The sequence below is a fragment of the Pleurodeles waltl genome, chromosome 11 (genome assembly GCF_031143425.1).
Source record: "Pleurodeles waltl isolate 20211129_DDA chromosome 11, aPleWal1.hap1.20221129, whole genome shotgun sequence".
In the NCBI taxonomy this organism is placed as follows: Eukaryota; Metazoa; Chordata; class Amphibia; order Caudata; family Salamandridae; genus Pleurodeles; species Pleurodeles waltl.
The window spans coordinates 212029538-212047700 of NC_090450.1; the positions used below are offsets into that span (position 1 = coordinate 212029538).

The 18163-nt window shown below is 47.1% G+C and overlaps 1 protein-coding gene across 1 annotated transcript in view; it reads left to right on the forward strand.

Annotated features, from left to right (window-relative positions):
- Nucleotides 1-18163, forward strand: part of LOC138266596 (neuropeptide FF receptor 1-like) — a 590764-nt gene that overhangs the window by 153286 nt on the left and 419315 nt on the right. Inside the window, exon 2 of the mRNA XM_069215432.1 lies at nt 14993-15324. Coding sequence (XP_069071533.1) covers nt 15015-15324 — 310 coding nt within the window. The 5' untranslated portion in view covers nt 14993-15014. The remainder of the gene's footprint in view (nt 1-14992; nt 15325-18163) is intronic.

Sequence of the window (18163 nt, forward strand, 5' to 3'; positions counted from 1 at the left end):
CAGAATGCGGAACCAATCAAACAATCACCCTCAGTCAAAGATCTGGGTTTAATCCATCACTTGTTTTTCTCACCATGCCACCCCAGTTTTAACCCATCCATACGTAAATCAGTATTGACCCTGTTCCCCATTGGAAAAGTCCACTCCGAACTGCCAGGCCAGGTCCTCCCTTGACCAAAAACAAACATTCTGGGACCAGTTTCAGGACATCGCCCTTCATCAGCCAGGCTAGCTTGAATCCAGTGGCACAGTGAGCCCGGGACCCACGTCTGTGCATGACTGGGCGACAAAAGCAAACAAACACAAATGATGGACGGAATGTGGAACCAATCAAACATTTACCCCTAGCCACAGATCTGGGTTTAAACTTTTAGAAAGTTAGCATTTTTCTGCTTTGAGTCCAGTGTGCCTGCAGCCTGTCTCCAATATATGTCTAGGGTGGGGTGACAGCAGGTCATGTGCATTCCCTCTAGACAGAAACACACAAAGTGAGCTTAGGTGTGACTGATGGACCATCAACATCCAGATGGGCCATCCTGGGCAGGATGTAAAGGAAGAGTTGGAAACAGCCTCTTACTTCTACCTGAATTGGCTGTGTCCTGTTACCACATAAAGGGCTGCTTAACCCCTGTAGTGTGTCTGGAGCCAAGCAGGAAGGGAGGACCTCTGTGCACTTAAAAGCCTCTCTTTGAAGTCTCCCTAACTTCAAAGGCACCACTGGGTATAAAAACAGGACTTCAGACCCTACAAACTCAGTACACTTGTGAACCTGCAGATACTCTGCCAGAAAGAAGGACTTATATACTGCTACAAGGACTGCCACTCTGTTGGATTGCTGCCCTGGAAGCTTTCTTCCAGTGCTGACACGTTGACTGTTGCCCTACTTCCCTGGGTGAGAAGAACTGGATCCACATTACTTGAACCCAGAATCAGAGCGTCTCTAAGGGCTAGCTCTCTTGCCTCCTGATTGATGTTTCAGGGACATAAAAGACTTCCAACTCGACTACTACAGCACCTGGACTCTGCCATCTGTGAGTCTGTCCTTCAAAGTGGTGTCAACCCAGTCCTGGACCTTTGGACGTGGGTCGGAAGTGCTGCTCAAGCAGAATCCATGCATCTCTGTCGACACAAGGACTCACAACTGGTGCATCTACTCCACTGCAGCCACATCACCGCTGTTGTGAAGATCGACTGATGTGTAGCTGACTGTGCAGTGGATCAACTCCAATCCTGTTGCATAACTGCCACTGTGTGGCTCAGGACAAGTGCATCATCTTCCTTTGTGGACCGATGACGACGCCTCATCTCACCTGCACCCCGCATCTCTTCCCTGACGATGATGGAACTAAGTTTCTTTGCAGTGGGCCCCTGCTTCTCCCTGTATACAAGCTGTGCTCCTTTTGACTTTGTCCCAGTCCAGCTCAACCAAATATCCCCACTTGGTGCTTTTTGTTTCAGTTTGTCATTTAAAACATACGTAACTCCGGTTCTACTAATTGCACTTTTTTTGTTTTTATCTTGTTTTATTTATTAAATTAAGCTCTGTTTGTCTAACTAGGTTTGGGATCTTGTATCACGTTTGCAATGTTTTAAGGTTTGAAGTATTACACAAATACTTAATACATTGCCTCTTAAGCTAAGCCTTACTGTTCTGTTCAAAGCTACTAGGGGGTGAGAACATGTTAATTTAGGGTACGCTGGTGACTTTCCCTGACTAGGATTGTGGTTCCTGCTTGGACAGAGTCCATATCTCTGCCAACCAGAAATCACATTTTTAACAGGGTGATTCCTCAGAAGAGAGTATGTTTCGGTGCTTTTGAACTGCTCTTTGGGCACCCTGTTAGGGGTCCTTTAAGTCAAGTTACAGAATGTTAGGAGAGACCTCTTAAAGAGTTGTAACAGCATATTCTAGATTATGTATTATGCCTCCACTTCAGGATGGCACAATTTATGAAGAAGACAAACAGAAAATTGGAGGCCAGCCAGGAGCTTGTAAAGCACTGGTATGACTAAATGTTTTCAATGGCTGAATACCAACTTGGACAATTTGTGTGGTTCTTAGAGCCTGTGTCACCCAGATCCAAACAATACAAATGGACTGTGACTTCCCTAAAAAGGTGGAAATCACATACTTGGTGGACTTAGTTACCCTAAGGAACCCTCATAGGGTAATACATGGGAATAGGCTCACGTTACATCACAACTAAACAGCTATCACAGTGCTCATAGTGACAGATGGTGGGAAAGAGGAAGAAAGTGAAGCTATCACAGTGCTCATAGTGACAGATGGTGGGAAAGAGGAAGAAAGTGAACCTTTCCCAGACCTGATGTCAACCAATGTCAAAGATGGTTCAGTGGAGGGAGTGGTTCTCTCTTCCATTTTGACAAGCCCACAACAGAAAGACTGTTACAAATTGCTTGGACATTTTTCTGGACTGTTTTCCTTGACTCCAGGTCTGACAACATGGTGTACCCATGATGTGGACACAGATGACAGTTTACGAACTGTCAGATCAAGTTAAGGCTAGCTTTAAAGCTGAGTTTGGTCAAATTCTAGAGTTGTGGGTGATTGAGCCCTCCAGTAGTCCATGGGCCAGCCCAGTGGTTCTAGTGCCCAAACCCAATCCGAAAGAAGGCATAAGATTTTGTGTGGACTACAGAGGTCTAAATGCCAAGCACCAAGACTGATGCTCACTCCATGCCCAGAGCTGGTGAGCTCATAGACAAGTTGGGGGCTGCACAATATCTGAGTACCTTTGACACGACTTCAGATTATTGACAGATAGCCCTCCCACCAGGAGCCGAGGAGAGTTCTGCCTTTTCAACCTCAGAAGATCACTTTCAGTTCCAACTGATGCCCTTTGGCACCTACCATCTTCCAGAGGTTGGCGAATAGAGTATTTTCCGGTCTGGAACGTTTCAATGAAGCACAGCTAGATGATATTGCTGTCTTTAGTTCTACCTGGGACGATCACCTAGAACACCTCAAGGAAGTGCTTTAACCCCTTTAACAGGCAGGACTTACTATCAAGGCAAGTAAGTGCCAGATAGTGCACAGATCTGCAGCACTCATGGGCCACCAAGTAGGTGGAGGCCATGTACAACCCCCCTAGCTCAAGATCCAGACAATTCTGGCCTGGGAAACTCAAATACGGCACAGATCAAACCTTCTTAGCCCTGACTGGATATGATAGGAGGTTTGTCAAGAGTTATGGTACAATAGTGGTAAATTCAAAAGTGTTAACTGCACTCTCAAAAGGACTGTGCCTGCTGCACTTTAAGCTAGCAAAGTTTGGACTGTGCCTATGGTTCCTGGCTCTGGGAAAAGAAGATTCTCAACATCCAACAAGAGCAGTGACTCTAAGAATCAGTCAGCCAATCCCCTAGAACCAGCTCATGGGTCACAAGAGCTAAAGTAGCCCAAACTCACAAGTTTGTAGACACCACAGACATTTTGACACTACCAATCGCCGTGCACTTAAGAGGATATATCCAAGAAAGCCAAAAGTTGCACCCAAGTCTACATGGCCCAGGAGTGTTACCTGAGTCCAGATTCATCACACCCAAAGGACAGTATCCCCCACCTAAGGATTTCAACCCAACCCCACTGCAGACTGACCAGTACCCCAGCATTTTCTGGCCTGCTTCTGTAATGTAGAGGACATTGTGGGACCCCAATCTCTGTGGCTACATTTTTCCACTTTACATCTGGACCAAGGAGCCACCAAAAAGACACCCCCATTGACAGCACCCAAACTGGAGCATTTTCTGAGCATCTTTTGCCTGTATCCCTCAGCATCAGGACGACTCCATTATTGTCTAAGGTGGTTGTTCTATAAATTTTGGATTTTGCTTCAAAAACACTCTGGTGACCAGGTAATTCCCAAGTGACCAAACTGGATCCCCAAGACCTATGTTATGAAAGAAACAGGTCACCAAACCCAGGCCAGAGTAGCCAAACTAACTGTCAAACATATCAAAAGTTTGCAAAGTTTTTGTTGAAAATGTATGTTTGCGGTTGCATTTAAAAGTAATAATATCTTCTAAAATCGGTATCTGCGGAACCCTCTGGTGGATTTTATTAATCAAGGTCTCTAAAATTCATAAAAACATAATGGGCCTGATTATAACTTTGGAGGAGGTGTTAATCCGTCCCAAAAGTGACGGTAAAGTGACGGATATACCACCAGCCGTATTACGAGTCCATTATATCCTATGGAACTCGTAATACGGCTAGTGGTATATCCGTCACATTTGGGACGGATTAACACCTCCTCCAAAGTTGTAATCAGGCCCAATCTATTTTTTTTAATTGGTTTCTTCTTTCTTTTGTGTTTCGTTGCTTTAATATTTCATTGTTTGGTGCTGTTAAATGCTTTACACATTGTTATTTTACTAAGCCTTACTGGGCGCAGCCACAGCTACTCAGGGCTGAGGTTAAGGTTAAGTAAACGTACCTAACTGGACCAAACATGGCATTTTTATGAGTGTAGTGAGGATAAGGCCCCACAGCTGTATCATCTAGTACACTCAAATCCTCACAGTAACTATAAGATAACTTGGGGTGGAAAAGTAGGGATGGTACATCTGGAGACCAAATGCAGTGACATATTGTGATGTGCTATTGAATAATCCATACCAAGTGGGATAGCGTATGGTGTTAGGTATTATAATTCTTTGCATCCTCTCATTTCTGTGTGTCCTCTACCCTATGGGCAGGCTTAGTATACTAAAAGATTTCTTGCGGGGGCGTGTCCAAGATGGCGGCGCGCTGGGACGGGCCTGTCTGCGCTCTGCTGCCTCGACCCGCAAAATTGCTTTTCGGCCCGGCGGGGGGTAGCCTGGAGGCCCCCCCCGAATTGTGAAGCACGCCCGCGGGTTCAGCGACCCGGCAGTGGCCCTGAGCAGAGCCGCGCTACGCCCGCAGGGAGAGCGGCGATCGGCCCTGGAATCAGGGCGAGGCTGCGTAGTGGCGTGAGAGGCGGCCTGGACCGCGAGACGGGCTTTCCCCCGGCGGCCCTTTCATCTTGGTGCTAGGGTATCGGGGGGCCTGGAGGGCTCAGTCTGGGCCCCGGGAGCGGCTGGAACGCGGCGTGAGCCCTCGCCCTGAGACGCCCGAGCGCTCTGGAGGTGGGGGGCGCCCCCATATGTGAAACAGGACGGGGGCTTGAGGCTGGTGCTCCCCACCCTGGCACCTATGAGTGGGGCGGAGTAAGAAGATCGAGTCCCCGATAGAGGACAGGGGGCCCTGCTGCTTGGCCCCAATACTGCTGCACTTTATCACCTGAACCTCAATTAAGCGCGGGCCCACATACTCGGTGAAAGAGGCAGCTGAAGCGTATCTTTGTAAGCGGTGGCTGCCGGGTGTGGGACCCAGGTGTGGTCTGTGACACAGTGGCAGATGGTGATCGGTCTCAGACAGAGGCTTTGGAAGACCTGCAGGGTTGAGTCGGCAAATCGAGATTAGGCCGGAGCGCCATGGCGACGTCTAAATCCAAACGTGAGCGCTCAGTGAGAGACATGCTTGCGGGGGCACGCCTGACATCTGGGAGTATGGCGGAGGACTTACCTGCGGCGAAGGCCCTGGAAAGTCGGGTGGAGACAGACCGTGATGAGAGTTCTCCCGTAACAAAGGGCTTTCTGACCTCCCTGTTTGATTCGCTCTGGGGCGATATCCAAGAGATGCGTAGGGACACCTCACAGGAGATGAAGGAGCTGCGAGGAGAGGTGACCTCCTTCGGTGAACAACTATCGCAGCTAGAAGATGGTGAGATCCCTCGTGGTGAAGAAGTGGCGGGCCTGCAACAGGAGGTAGTCCGCCTCCGAGAGCAGCAGGACCTCCTCCAGACAGTGGTAGAGGATTGGGAAAACCGCTCGAGGAGACACAATATCCGTATCAGAGGGGCCCCGGTTTGGACATTGGGGACTATGTGGTGGGTCTGTTTCGCTCACTTCTTGCACCAGACGAGACACAGTAGGTTGTCCTGGATTGGGTTCATCGCGTTGGACGTGCTGGTGGCCCTGGAGATCGTCCTCCGGACATCCTAGCCTGTCTCCATAATTATGTTCTTAAAGAAAAGATCTTACAGCGGGCCTTCAATCTTCAACAGGTACTCTTTCGAGGGCATGAACTCCAACTATTTCACGACCTATCTGTGCGGGCTCTGCAGAGGCGGAGAGAATTCAGACCGACCACAGACTACTTGCGAGTGCACAATGTGTCCTATTCTTGGGGCCACCCGTTCCGCTTGATCTTCCGCTGGGAGCAGCAGCTCCGGCAGGTGAAATCTGTTTTGGAAGCCAGTCGTATCCTGGGTCTGGAGGATATAGGCCGTGAGGCGAGCGAGGAGGCGATCCTGCCTATGGGGGGTCCTCCCCGTTGGCGGCGGAAAGAGAAAAGAAGGAAGCTGCAACACCCAACGGCCTCGGAGCTGAGGTCGGAGAGAGAATCTGTCCTGAACAGTGTGGCCGCCGGAACTTCAGCCTAGGAAGGGCAGTAGGGGGTGCCCCGGATTGCTTTTGGCCGCGTTGCTAACAGCATACTGATCGTCGAAGAGGGTCGGGCGGCGGGGGCGATTGACCTGGTTACCTGACATGCTTGGATATACTGCCCCGTGGATACTTCACCTCGCGAAGATGGACGATCGAGGACTTCTGTGTTCTATGCACCTGTTGTGCGTATTAGTTGAATGTTGTTGGGTTTCCCTACGATACTGGCTCTTTGTAGAGATATCCTCAGGCCTGGGTGTCTTAGGTGGTCTTGACCTTTATGTGGGGGGTGGTCCTATGGCGTGCTCCCTTCTCTTTTGCTTGTCGCCCTCATTATAGGATATGATCATTAAATGTATAAGCTTAAATGTTCGGGGGCTTAATAACCCTACCAAGAGGCTAGCCATCCTGTCTGCCTTAGAGAGATTGGGGAGCCATATATGCCTTCTGCAGGAGACGCACCTTGTCTCAAAAGATACTTATCGTATGTGGTCTAAGTGGTTCCCCAGGCAGTTCTGGTCTTCGTTACCATCAAAGCATGCAGGGGTGGCGATACTTCTAGCACGCTCATTCCCTAGGGAAGTGATATCAAAATTGCACGAGGTTCCAGGGAGGCTTTTAGCCATGAGGTTGAGACTGTTTTTTTTTTCCTTTACGATTGCCTCCATATATGTGCCTAACTCCCAGCAGGAAATTTTCCTAAGACAGGCTTTGACTCCGTTGCTCCAATCCCCTGATGGTGCTGTCCTGTTGGGGGGCGATTTTAATCTGGTGATGGACGGGGACTTGGATCGTTCAGGCCACCGGTACGGGCAGACAGGGTCTTTGTCTGATGATGGTCGACAGTGGCTGAGTGAGTGTGGTCTGGTGGATGTGTGGAGGAGTGCGCACCCCACGTTAAGAGATTATTCCTTTTATTCAGCAGCAACTAAAACATACGCTAGGTTGGACCTTTTTCTAGCAACACAGGAGCTTCTCACCCGGGTTAGGAATTCAGTGATTGAGCCGCGAGCCCTGTCAGATCACGCCCCGGTTACAGTTAAGATTCATATGAACACGGAGCAGGTAGGCGCATCGGGGTGGCGATTTAGGGATAGTTGGTGAGATTGTGGGACACTGGAGCAGATGGTACATATTTGTCGCCAACCAAACTTTTGAAAATGGAATCAGTAACTACACATGCTATGTTAGGGCAACGGTTACGAGGGGCGCCAAGCTTTCTCTCTAATGGGTTGGTTGATGGAAGGAGTGAAGCAATTGTATCCAACTTCTATAGATGTGGAGGAGAGTTGGGGTCTTTGGCCTACGATTTCAGAGGCACCGGTATGGGCAGACGGGGTCTTTGTCTGATGATGGTCGACAGTGGCTGAGTGAGTGTGGTGGATGTGTGGAGGAGTGCGCACCCCACGTTAAGAGATTATTCCTTTTATTCAGCAGCAACTAAAACATAAGCTAGGTTGGACCTTTTTCTAGCAACACAGGAGCGTCTCCCCCGGGTTAGGGATTCAGTGATTGAGCCGCGAGCCCTGTCAGATCACGCCCCGGTTACAGTTGAGATTCATATGAACATGGAGCGGGTAGGCGCATCGGGGTGGCGATTTAGGGATTCGATGCTTCAGAATGGTGCAACGTTAGAGGCGATCCGTAGGGCAATAATAGAGTATCTTAGCTTTAACAATGATGGGACAACCAGCATTGCGACGCTGTGGGAGGCACTGAAGGCTGTGCTGAGGGGCGAGGTGATGTTGCTTTCTGCAAGGGACAATAAGTCAAGGAGACATCTCAGGGAGGACTTGGGGCAGCGAGTGAGGGTGTTGGAGCATTCGCATAAGCACACCGGCGCACCTAGAATATGGCGAGAGCTTGAGAAAGTGAGGAAGCAGTTGAGGAGGTTGGACTGGGACAGGGCAGAGTATACGGTAGTCTGCCTTAAACATAAGTACTATGTGGGAAGTAACAAGTGCGGGAAGCTACTGGCACATAGGTTGAGAGCGCGGCGTCAATGATAAAAATAGTTTGCTCTCCCTCAGGAGCAGAAGCTCGTACGAGCTACCAAATAGCGGAGGTCTTTGCTGAAATCTATCGAGGTCTATATGGGGCTGAGCAGCCAGGCACTTTAACTCCGGAATCCTTCTTAGAGGGTATAGCAGTTACTCCTTTGACTGAGGGGGAGGCGACTTCGTTAGATCAACCTATAAGGGCAGAGGAGGTCATATCGGCAATCGCACGGCTACAGACTGGGAAGTCACCTGGCCCTGATGGTGTTTCTGTGCTTTTTAATAAATCCTTCTGTAAGGAACTTGTACCTGTTTTAGTGAGACTCTTTAAATCCTTTCGTCAAACGGGCGCCCTCATGCCTAGCATGTTAGATGCTACTATCGTGGTTATCCCGAAGCCGGGGAAGAACCACCTCATACAGGCCGATCTCCCTCCTGAATATTGATGCCAAATTATTTACTGGCATTTTGGCACACCGTCTCAACTATTATATGCCGGGGCTTGTGGCTCCCGACCAAGCAAGATTTATACCGCATAGGCAGTGTAGTGATAATACCAAGCGACTGCTCCATCTATTGGACAAAACCGAACGCTCTTGAAGGGAAGCGCTCTTCCTATCTATTGATGCTGAAAAGGCGTTCGATAGGGTTTACTGACCATACCTGTTCAAGGTGCTAGAGCACTTCGGGTTGGGCCCAGGTTTCATGGCGTGGATTTGCTGCATCTATCAGGCACCTCGGGCGGCGGTGCAAGTTAATGAGACGCTCTCTTTACTCTTTGCTGTCCAAAGAGGGACCCGGCAATGGTGTCCGCTCTCGCCCCTCTTGTTCGCGCTTTACATGGAGCCTATGGCGCAGAGGCTCCGGGACAACCCTCTGATCACGGGTGTGAAGTTTGGGGGGGACGAGCATCTCATATCGTTATATGCAGACGACGTCATTCTCACTTTGGTGGAACCTACGACCTCATTGCCGGTGCTAATGGATGTATTAGAGGAATTTGGACGAGTCTCGGGATTCCGGATGAACATGCTAAAATCGCAGGCTATGGGCAAGTTTATCAGTGCTGAGCATGAAGGGGACCTGAAGGCTCGGTTCCATTTTATATGGTCTTCCTCGGGGCTTCCGTACTTGGGGATCGAGTTGGGCTCCATGGTCGCCAGCACGGCGTCGTTGAATTACACGAAACTAATCCGGGAGGTGCAGCGGGATTTAGAGACATGGGGGAGACTCAAATTGTCTTGGTTGGGCAGGGTGGCGGCAGTGAAGATGACCATCCTACCACGTATACTGTATCTGTTTCAGGTGCTTCCGCTGGAGCCCCCGCCGTGAACGATAGCGACCCTCCAAACAGCGGTTCTAAGATTTATATGGGAAGGGAAAGCATCGAGGATACCGCGACGGGTGCTGTATCGCCCTAAGCAGGAGGGCGGGCTGGCGGTCCCATGCCTCCTTCGATATTTCCATGCAGCACAATTGCGTTTCCTCTTGGAATGGAGCCGACCATCCTCCGAGAAGCATTGGTGCTTCATGGACGAGGTAGTGGCTGGTTCTCACATATGGAAGGAACCCTGGCTTAGACGCCGTCACAGAGCGCGGGGGTTGTATGTATCCCCGGTTACGGAGGTTTCGATGAGGGTGTGGGATCGGGTGGCCGGCAGGGTGGGTTTGACGACCTTCCCTTGGGTGCTAACCCGGATTTCGGCCCGGGCCTACAGTCTGAGGCACTGCGTCGATGGTATGAGGGGGGCTGTAAAAGGGTGGGATATTTATTCGATGAGCAGGGGGTGATTCCCTTTGACCAGCTGAGGGAGACATATGGCCTAACCGAGGCTGACAGGATGATGTATTAACAAATATGACACTGGGCCCTGCTTCCAGCCAATAGGACATTAATAGATAGGCCGTTAACGCTGTTTGAAAAATATCTGAGCTCTATGCTCTCTTGCGGGGGGAGGCCCGTACGCCCAAGACTAAGGGTCAACTGAGATGGGAGAGGGAACTGGAGAGAGAGCTATCGGAAGAGGAGTGGGAGAGTATTTTTTATAGGGCCCACCACACAGCTTACAATGCAGCAGGCACAGAGACAGCCTATAAAGTGGCCTCCTCCTGGTATTACACCCCAGCAAGGATCCATGCTTGGGATCGCGATAAATCTAGTCTCTGTTGGAGGGGGTGTGGGGGAGGGGGGTCGCTTGTGCATTTACTATGGCACTGTCCCAAACTACATCGGTACTGGGAGAACATAATAGACATTATTGACACAGCTTTTGACACTCAGGGGGTCATTCTGATCCTGGCGGTCATGGACCGCCAGGGCCAACGACCGCGGAAGCACTGCCAACAGACTGGCGGTGCTTCCTGGCCAATTCTGACCGCGGCGGTAAAGCCGCGGTCAGAAAAGGAAAACCGGCGGTTTCCCGCCGGTTTTCCCCTGGCCATAGGAATCCTCCATGGCGGCGCTGCAAGCAGCGCCGCTATGGGGATTCCGACCCCCTTCCCGCCATCCTGTTCCTGGTGGTTCTTACCGCCAGGAACAGGATGGCGGGAACGGGTGTCGTGGGGCCCCTGGGGGCCCCTGCACTGCCCATGCCACTGGCATGGGCAGTGCAGGGGCCCCCTAACAGGGCCCCATAAAGCTTTTCAGTTTCTGCTTTGCAGACACTGAAAATCGCGACGGGTGCCACTGCACCCGTCGCACCCCTTCAACTCCGCTGGCTCCATTCGGAGCCGGCTTCATTGTTGAAGGGGCTTTCCCGCTGGGCCGGCGGGCGGCCTTCTGGCGGTCGCCCGCCGGCCCAGCGGGAATCAGAATGACCCCCTCAGATTCCTAGATTCCCTGCGTATATTTTGCTGGGACGGCAGATGGCCTTAGCTTTAAATGCTGCAATACAGCTTTTGCTATCCGTGTGGGGGACTGACCAGATCCCGACAGCAACTTCATGGCTACACAAGCTCTGGTTTATCCTCGCTATGGAAAAGCTTACCCTGACTTCTCAGCAGCGGGGCGGGGACTTTAAAGAACTTTGGCTACCATACTTACAAATCCTATCTGGGGAGTTTACAGAATTGATATGTCCGACTTATTTGAGGGTTCTGAATTTGAATTGAGTTAATAGGGGCTAACCTTTAGTGGAGATGTATACATGCGACAGGGACTATACTGTAACGGGGCCTGGGATTGTTTGATTCTTGTATTGTCAGCCAGCTATGGGGAAACAAAGTTGTATTTTGTATTTAAGGTTTTGCTTTTTTTTTTTCTCTATGGTTGCGCATGGAGAAAGCTGTCTATGAATGCAATTGTAATATTTTGATGTGTTGCATATGCGATGTTCTATAATTGAAAAGTCAATAAACAGATTTGATCCATAAAAGATTACTTGCTTTGAATTTTTATACAATTTCAATCTATAAATGCTAATGTGATTTCGGAGCACCTCCGCTATCTTATCTATTGTGTATTCTGAGTTAGTTGGGTATGTAACTTTCTAATGAATATAATCGTTTTCTCACTATCTCATTGTTGTTATTTTGTCAACATTCCTTGTGCCCTACTGGAGCTTGATTTGCTGGGGTGGTCTTTATATGTGTTCTCTGATCTCATTTGATATTTATCTAGACCCATAGTTATACTTTTTATTATACATTTTGACGCAAAACTGCTCAAACGCAGATAGCGCTGGCTTGTGCCATTCCAGAGCACCAGCAGGGTTCCAAATTTATGGAATCCCACAAGCCGGCACTGTGGTTGGGCTAGTGTCATTAAAAAATGACATTGGCTGGCTGGGGGCGGCAGTATGGGGGAAGGGTTTTTTGCCTCAAATCATGATGCTAGGCTGGTTAGAGGCCAAAAAGTGCCATTAACCAGCCTAGAGTCATTTTCTGACGCAAAACCATCCATACCACATGACTCCTGTCTTAGAAAAGACAGGAGTCATGCCTGTCACCCAATGCCCAGCACAGGGGACAAGTGTCCCCGGACACGGCCTTTGCACCCAGTGCTATGTAGAGGGGCCCATTTCAGGGCCCCCAATGGCACTTAAAATATATTTTTTAAGTACTTACCTATATTTACCCTACTTACCTGGGATGGTGTCCTCCATCCTCTGGTGTGCGTGTTTCTGGGGCTTGGGGTGGACACCTGTGGGCTCTTTCCATGGTGCTTGACCATGGAAATCGGTCTAAAGGTCCCCTAATGCCTGCCCTGACTCAGGTGTTAAATAATGGCACTAAGCAGGCTTAGCGCCATTATTTAGGCCCGCCTCCCCCTGTGCACCTCTTTTGCATGGGAGGATAAATAAGATAGCTAGGTGCTTTAAGTAATTTTTTTGAATTGGAACATCTACCATTGACGCAAGGTGGTTTCACGCACCCAAAAAACTACGTTAACTCCAATATTTTGACGCTAGACGGTTCTAACGTCAAAATATAAATATGGAGTTAAGTTTGTGCTGAATTTGCGTGAAAAAAAATGACACTAATTCAGAGCAAACAGAGTATAAATATGCCTCTAAATGCCAAAACCGGAAGCACACTTTAGGCTGTCTACCATACTTGTTGTTTGGACATTTATGAATATTAAACTTATGTATATGGTGACTCAGAAACAGCTTGACGATTTAAAGTTGATTTGTATAGGCTGATTAGTTCAAGTACATTTAAATGAAAAACTTACTTTCTTTGTTAGATGGATTGAAAGCCCTGAGCAACCAACAAGTTGGTACAAAAAACGTGTTGACTGCTTCTTCATTGTAGGTTGCTGGTTTGCATCTCCTTTGCACTAAACATATTATTGTTTGTTGAACTGACTCCTTCATCCATTTGGGTCCTTTTTGTTTTGTTCTCTGTCCATAGGATTGGTACATTTTATTTTCCTCAAAGTCTCATTAAGGATCAAAGACCATTGATTTGGAATGATTTATCCTGCATAAAAATTTGCGGACAGAATAGATAATCATTTACAACAGATTGAAGATCAATGGACATGTAGAGGTAGTTCCTTGAGGAAAAGGATGGGTATTGAACCCTGCAGAAAAGTAATGAAGACACACTTAAATTTAGATGTTTTTAGATGTGATGTCAGGAATAAAGTATATTTTTGTGTATAAAAAGTAGGATCATGCTGCTATGATTTAATGTGTGATGTGCCTTAGAACCGAAGTAGCTGGTTTTTATAACATTGCTTTTTCTAGGTAATTTATAGAGTTTTTGATCATATTCAACCAACATCCACACTGCTCAAAGCACAAAAAGGGATGGGCAGCACGGCTTGGCCTTCTGCCAGGTCCTGTGCCCAAACCCACTGCAAGTACCCAACTACTCACTGTGCATAGCTTTTGGCTGTGCACTGTGGGGAGTGCCCACAGGTCCTAGCACAAGGTCAGGCACAGCAGTGTTCTGGGCACCCAACACCACTTTAAACAGCTTTTAGCTGAGCACAGTGGAGGGTAGGCTTCAGGGACTGGCAGCGGCACAGTCACTGTGCCCAACGCCACCTTGAGTGCTCAATCTCCTGTCAGGCATTCCCTCAAGCCATGCACAGCTGTTGGTTAGCCACTTGGCCTGGCCTTCAGCCTGGTCATGAGCCCAACCATGCCACAAGTACCCAATGCATGCTGTGCACCTGAATGGGAGCAGTGGTTAGCGGCACCGGAGCATCATAAAAAGTGATGCTCCGTGGCACTAGGGGCTCTTCAATCTGCCCCTAAATTCCTAACTATTCTTATGCCTATACGAATTTCAGTGAAGAATGTCAGCACTACAGAAACCTCTGTAAACGTTTCTGTCAAGAGAGATGTGAGCAGAGTAAAGCCACAGAAAGAAACTCAGGCCTGCACTCTGGTCAAACTATCATAGACATAAATGCACATTTGATTTAAACTACTTTCCACTCATTTCTCATGAACAGGATGAATATAACATGATTATGGAAATAACATTCCTAAAATACTGTAACATAAACATACGTGCAAAATGATTAATAAATGTGGTTTCCACGAAACGTTCACAGGATTTTAATCATGACTGCAATTTACTAGTATGCTTTTCAGTGCACCACCTTTACATGAAAATCATTTACACAGGTTATATAGGAAGCAGATTATTATTTTATTTTACGTTCCAGGAAGCATAATTAAACAGCAAAGTTATGCTTCCCCACTTTTTTTGTTTTCTTTGCACCTTTCTCCCATCTTCCCTTGCACTGATATGTTCTTGTTTTGAGAGACACCTACTTAAATATTTTTGTTCATTTCTAGGCTGATAAAATTAGATTCTGTGTTTGTTGTCAGATTTACTTGTAGAAATTCAAGTATTTTGTTCATGTGATCTCTGATGTGTCTCTGGACATACTTAAAACATGATTTAAACTTAAAACCTGTTACATTAGAGCTTGGAAACCTCACTGAAAAAGAATGTAAAATTGTTTTTTAGAGATTTTGGAAGTAGGACTGTGTATTTAGCTTTCACAACGAAATCTATTTTATCTTCTTATCTCAAATTTGCAGGTAAACCCGAGTCCAAAGTAACATGACAGACACAGCAGCAGATACAGAAGATGGTGCCAACAACACCTTTTCCAACACAGGCAGCCACCGTGGTAACTTCAGCTATTCACCATATTACCAGCATTCCCCACCAGTCGCTGCAAGTTACATTATTTCCTACCTGTTCATATTTGCCTTGTGTATGATTGGCAACAGTCTAGTGTGCTTGATCGTGCTGAAGAACAAGCGGATGCGAACAGTTACCAACCTCTTCATTCTCAATCTCGCCATAAGTGACTTGCTAGTAGGGATCTTTTGCGTGCCGACCACTCTTGTGGACAACTTGATAACAGGTAAAAGTGCTGTTTGGTCAAAGATAAAGTGCTATATCTTGCTGAAGGAAAGAATGTGGGGTCGACAGCATTTGTAGAATGGAGATGTCCACTCTAATGTGTACAGAATTAATGAATTGTCCTATTTACAGTTTCTGTAGCTTGGTCAAAGCACTAGGAGACAAAGGGACGACTACGCATTACACGATGATCCTTTCGAACAACGCAGGTTTTGTCTATTTCTTCTAAAACATAGTTATAAATACTAGATCGAGTCCTGTAGAGTTGCAGGCACAAATGACTGCTTACCTAATCACTATCATTATTTCCTCCTGAAACGGGACTGGCCAGCGTTTCTCACATGTTGAAGTATAACCTGCTTTGCACCCACTCAAAGGCTCTTCAGTGCCTTTGACATACCGTCCTGCCCACCAATAGATGCATTTCGCATTTATGCTCTTGACATCTGTGCACTACTCGGATGGATCGGTGTATCCTCCTCTCTGTACCCTTGGAGGTATCTTGCATATCTGCATTCACTTATTTCTAGAATAGTAGAAGAAAATCACCAGGTCAGCACTTTAGGATTTGTACCTTTCACAACTAATATCAAAGCACCATTGCTCCCTCACTTATCTGTTAACAGAGTGCATAATCTATGTCCTCTTCCAATGCCCCGGATCAGGTGGTCCATTCTGATGAGAATCATGATTAATAAAGTAAGCTAAGCATGTTTAGAAACCATCCAAACATAGTTGGACAAGTCCTTCAACATGATAAGTGCGAATAAAAAGATGGTATTTTTGTTTGTTTCCACTTAGAGCCAAAGAGAATCTCCACAACCCAATTTCACATAATTTTGATTCCTTTACCAAAGGGATCAATTAAAAAAATGCAGATTGTTATCCATGGAGATATATCTGTGCAAAATCATATCAAAACTGTAGTTCGAATACTTTTTTGGAGTGAACAAGGCTTGAAAGATACTCCTTCCAAACTCACTGCAGCACTGCACCTTAATTCCATTGAAGCATAAATTCCTAAAGATTGGTTCAGTTTTGGCTTTCTGAGAACTAATCTTATTCTGTGATTGACAGTCGTATCACATAACAATTTAATAAAGAATAAATTGTAATGTAACAATACATTTTGTATTGAAGACCAGTCTATATATGGATTCATCTAGGATATTTAAACTCACAATCAAATTAGTGCAGATTGACACTCATACTTATCTTCAGAAGCAAGACAGGGATTATATGTAAACAATGGAGCACTAAGACGGCTGTAGTATTCTCTATCATGCAAGACCAGATGCAAACATCCTCTGACTTAAGTAGGTAATTCTCTGTCCACATCCTAACATTTGGAATGCCTTACAGACAGTGCTTAAGTTATAAAGCAAAATGCCCCTGAGCCTACAGTACTGTGGCCGGTGTTATGAATATTGGGGCTGCTGAATACCAAGGCTGTGTAGTCTTGATTGCGCCTTATGTATTTTTTTATTATTCACCAGCCACTCCCTGCTTCTTTATCTCACTCTTGCTGCTTTCTTCTCTCTGTTTTCTCCTCTAGCACTTGTTTTTCTAGTTTCCTCGTCCTTTTTAATTGTGTTGTGTTTTTCTTTCTTGATCCGGGTGAAAGTTTAATGAGAAACCACAAGATTTGTCTTAAAAAATGTGTGCATGCACACCGGCAACCACTGGCTCAAATTAAGCACTCCTTACAGGATAAATAAATAGAGAATTATGGTAAGTTCAGAACAGAGACAATTGTCCTGAAGTACATTACAAGACCATTGAAAAAGTTGGTTCATCCAAGCATACTTTATTAGAGAAGATAGCTCCAATGGGCCAGACTCACAAAGAGCTTCTGCATTCATGGCAGAGGCCCCACTGGCGAGGGGAACTCTCGGTACTAGGGGTGAAATCTCAGCAAAGAGAATTCTTATTGAGGAGACTCCCCCATGAACGCGGTGTCTTTGCCATAAGTGCATAGGCCCTTTTTAAATCAGGCCCATTGTCTACTACTCTATTGATTTTCCCACTCTCTTCAGCCTTGTGTGCAACTCATTACCAATGAATTCTGACGGTTACACAACTTCATAATTCACACTAGTATCCACTGCTTAGCACCCGCACATTATGGAATCACTGGTTACATGTATCAAAGTAAATGTAGCCCATAAAGAACATCCAAGCATGGATCAACACTCTCAACATGCCATTCTATCCATGCTCCTTGATGAACAGTACTCACAAAGGCTTATTTGACAGTGTATACCTTTATGTAAACAAAGGTACTTCCAAATAGGAAGGTATGGAGACTTGGTGTTTGGGATAGCCTTACAACCTGCACCCAACCAAAACAGCAAAACCTTTCTATTCTCCCAACCATTCAGTAAAAACAAAGAAGGACAAAAAGGTAAAAAGGAAGGGAAGCAGTAAGGGTACACCGAAAGGGGAGGAGAATGCATAACATGGAGGAGGATTTTGAATTCAATTTTATGGTGCAGTTTGCTCCCTTTTAGTCCAGTGGGCTTCCATTTGGGTACCAGTGCTCCTTACATCTTTTTAGGAATGGGAACAGTTTTCTTGTTCTCTCAGCTTTCGGTCGCTGGTCTATCACTTCTCACCGCGGTGGTGTAAACAAAGGCCCCCACAGCCCCCGCAGTGCGGGGGGGGGCGAGCTCCAGGAGGCCCGCTCAGCACAGCACACTGTGCACAGGCAGCAGGCCTCTGACCGTGTCTAGGGGGCCCCCCTCAAGGTACATTGCAGAGCGACAGCTCAAGTTTCGTTACATCACTGCTCACCTTCAGCCCCACTGGTGAGAAAGTGAGGTTGTTTTATGCTGGTTCAC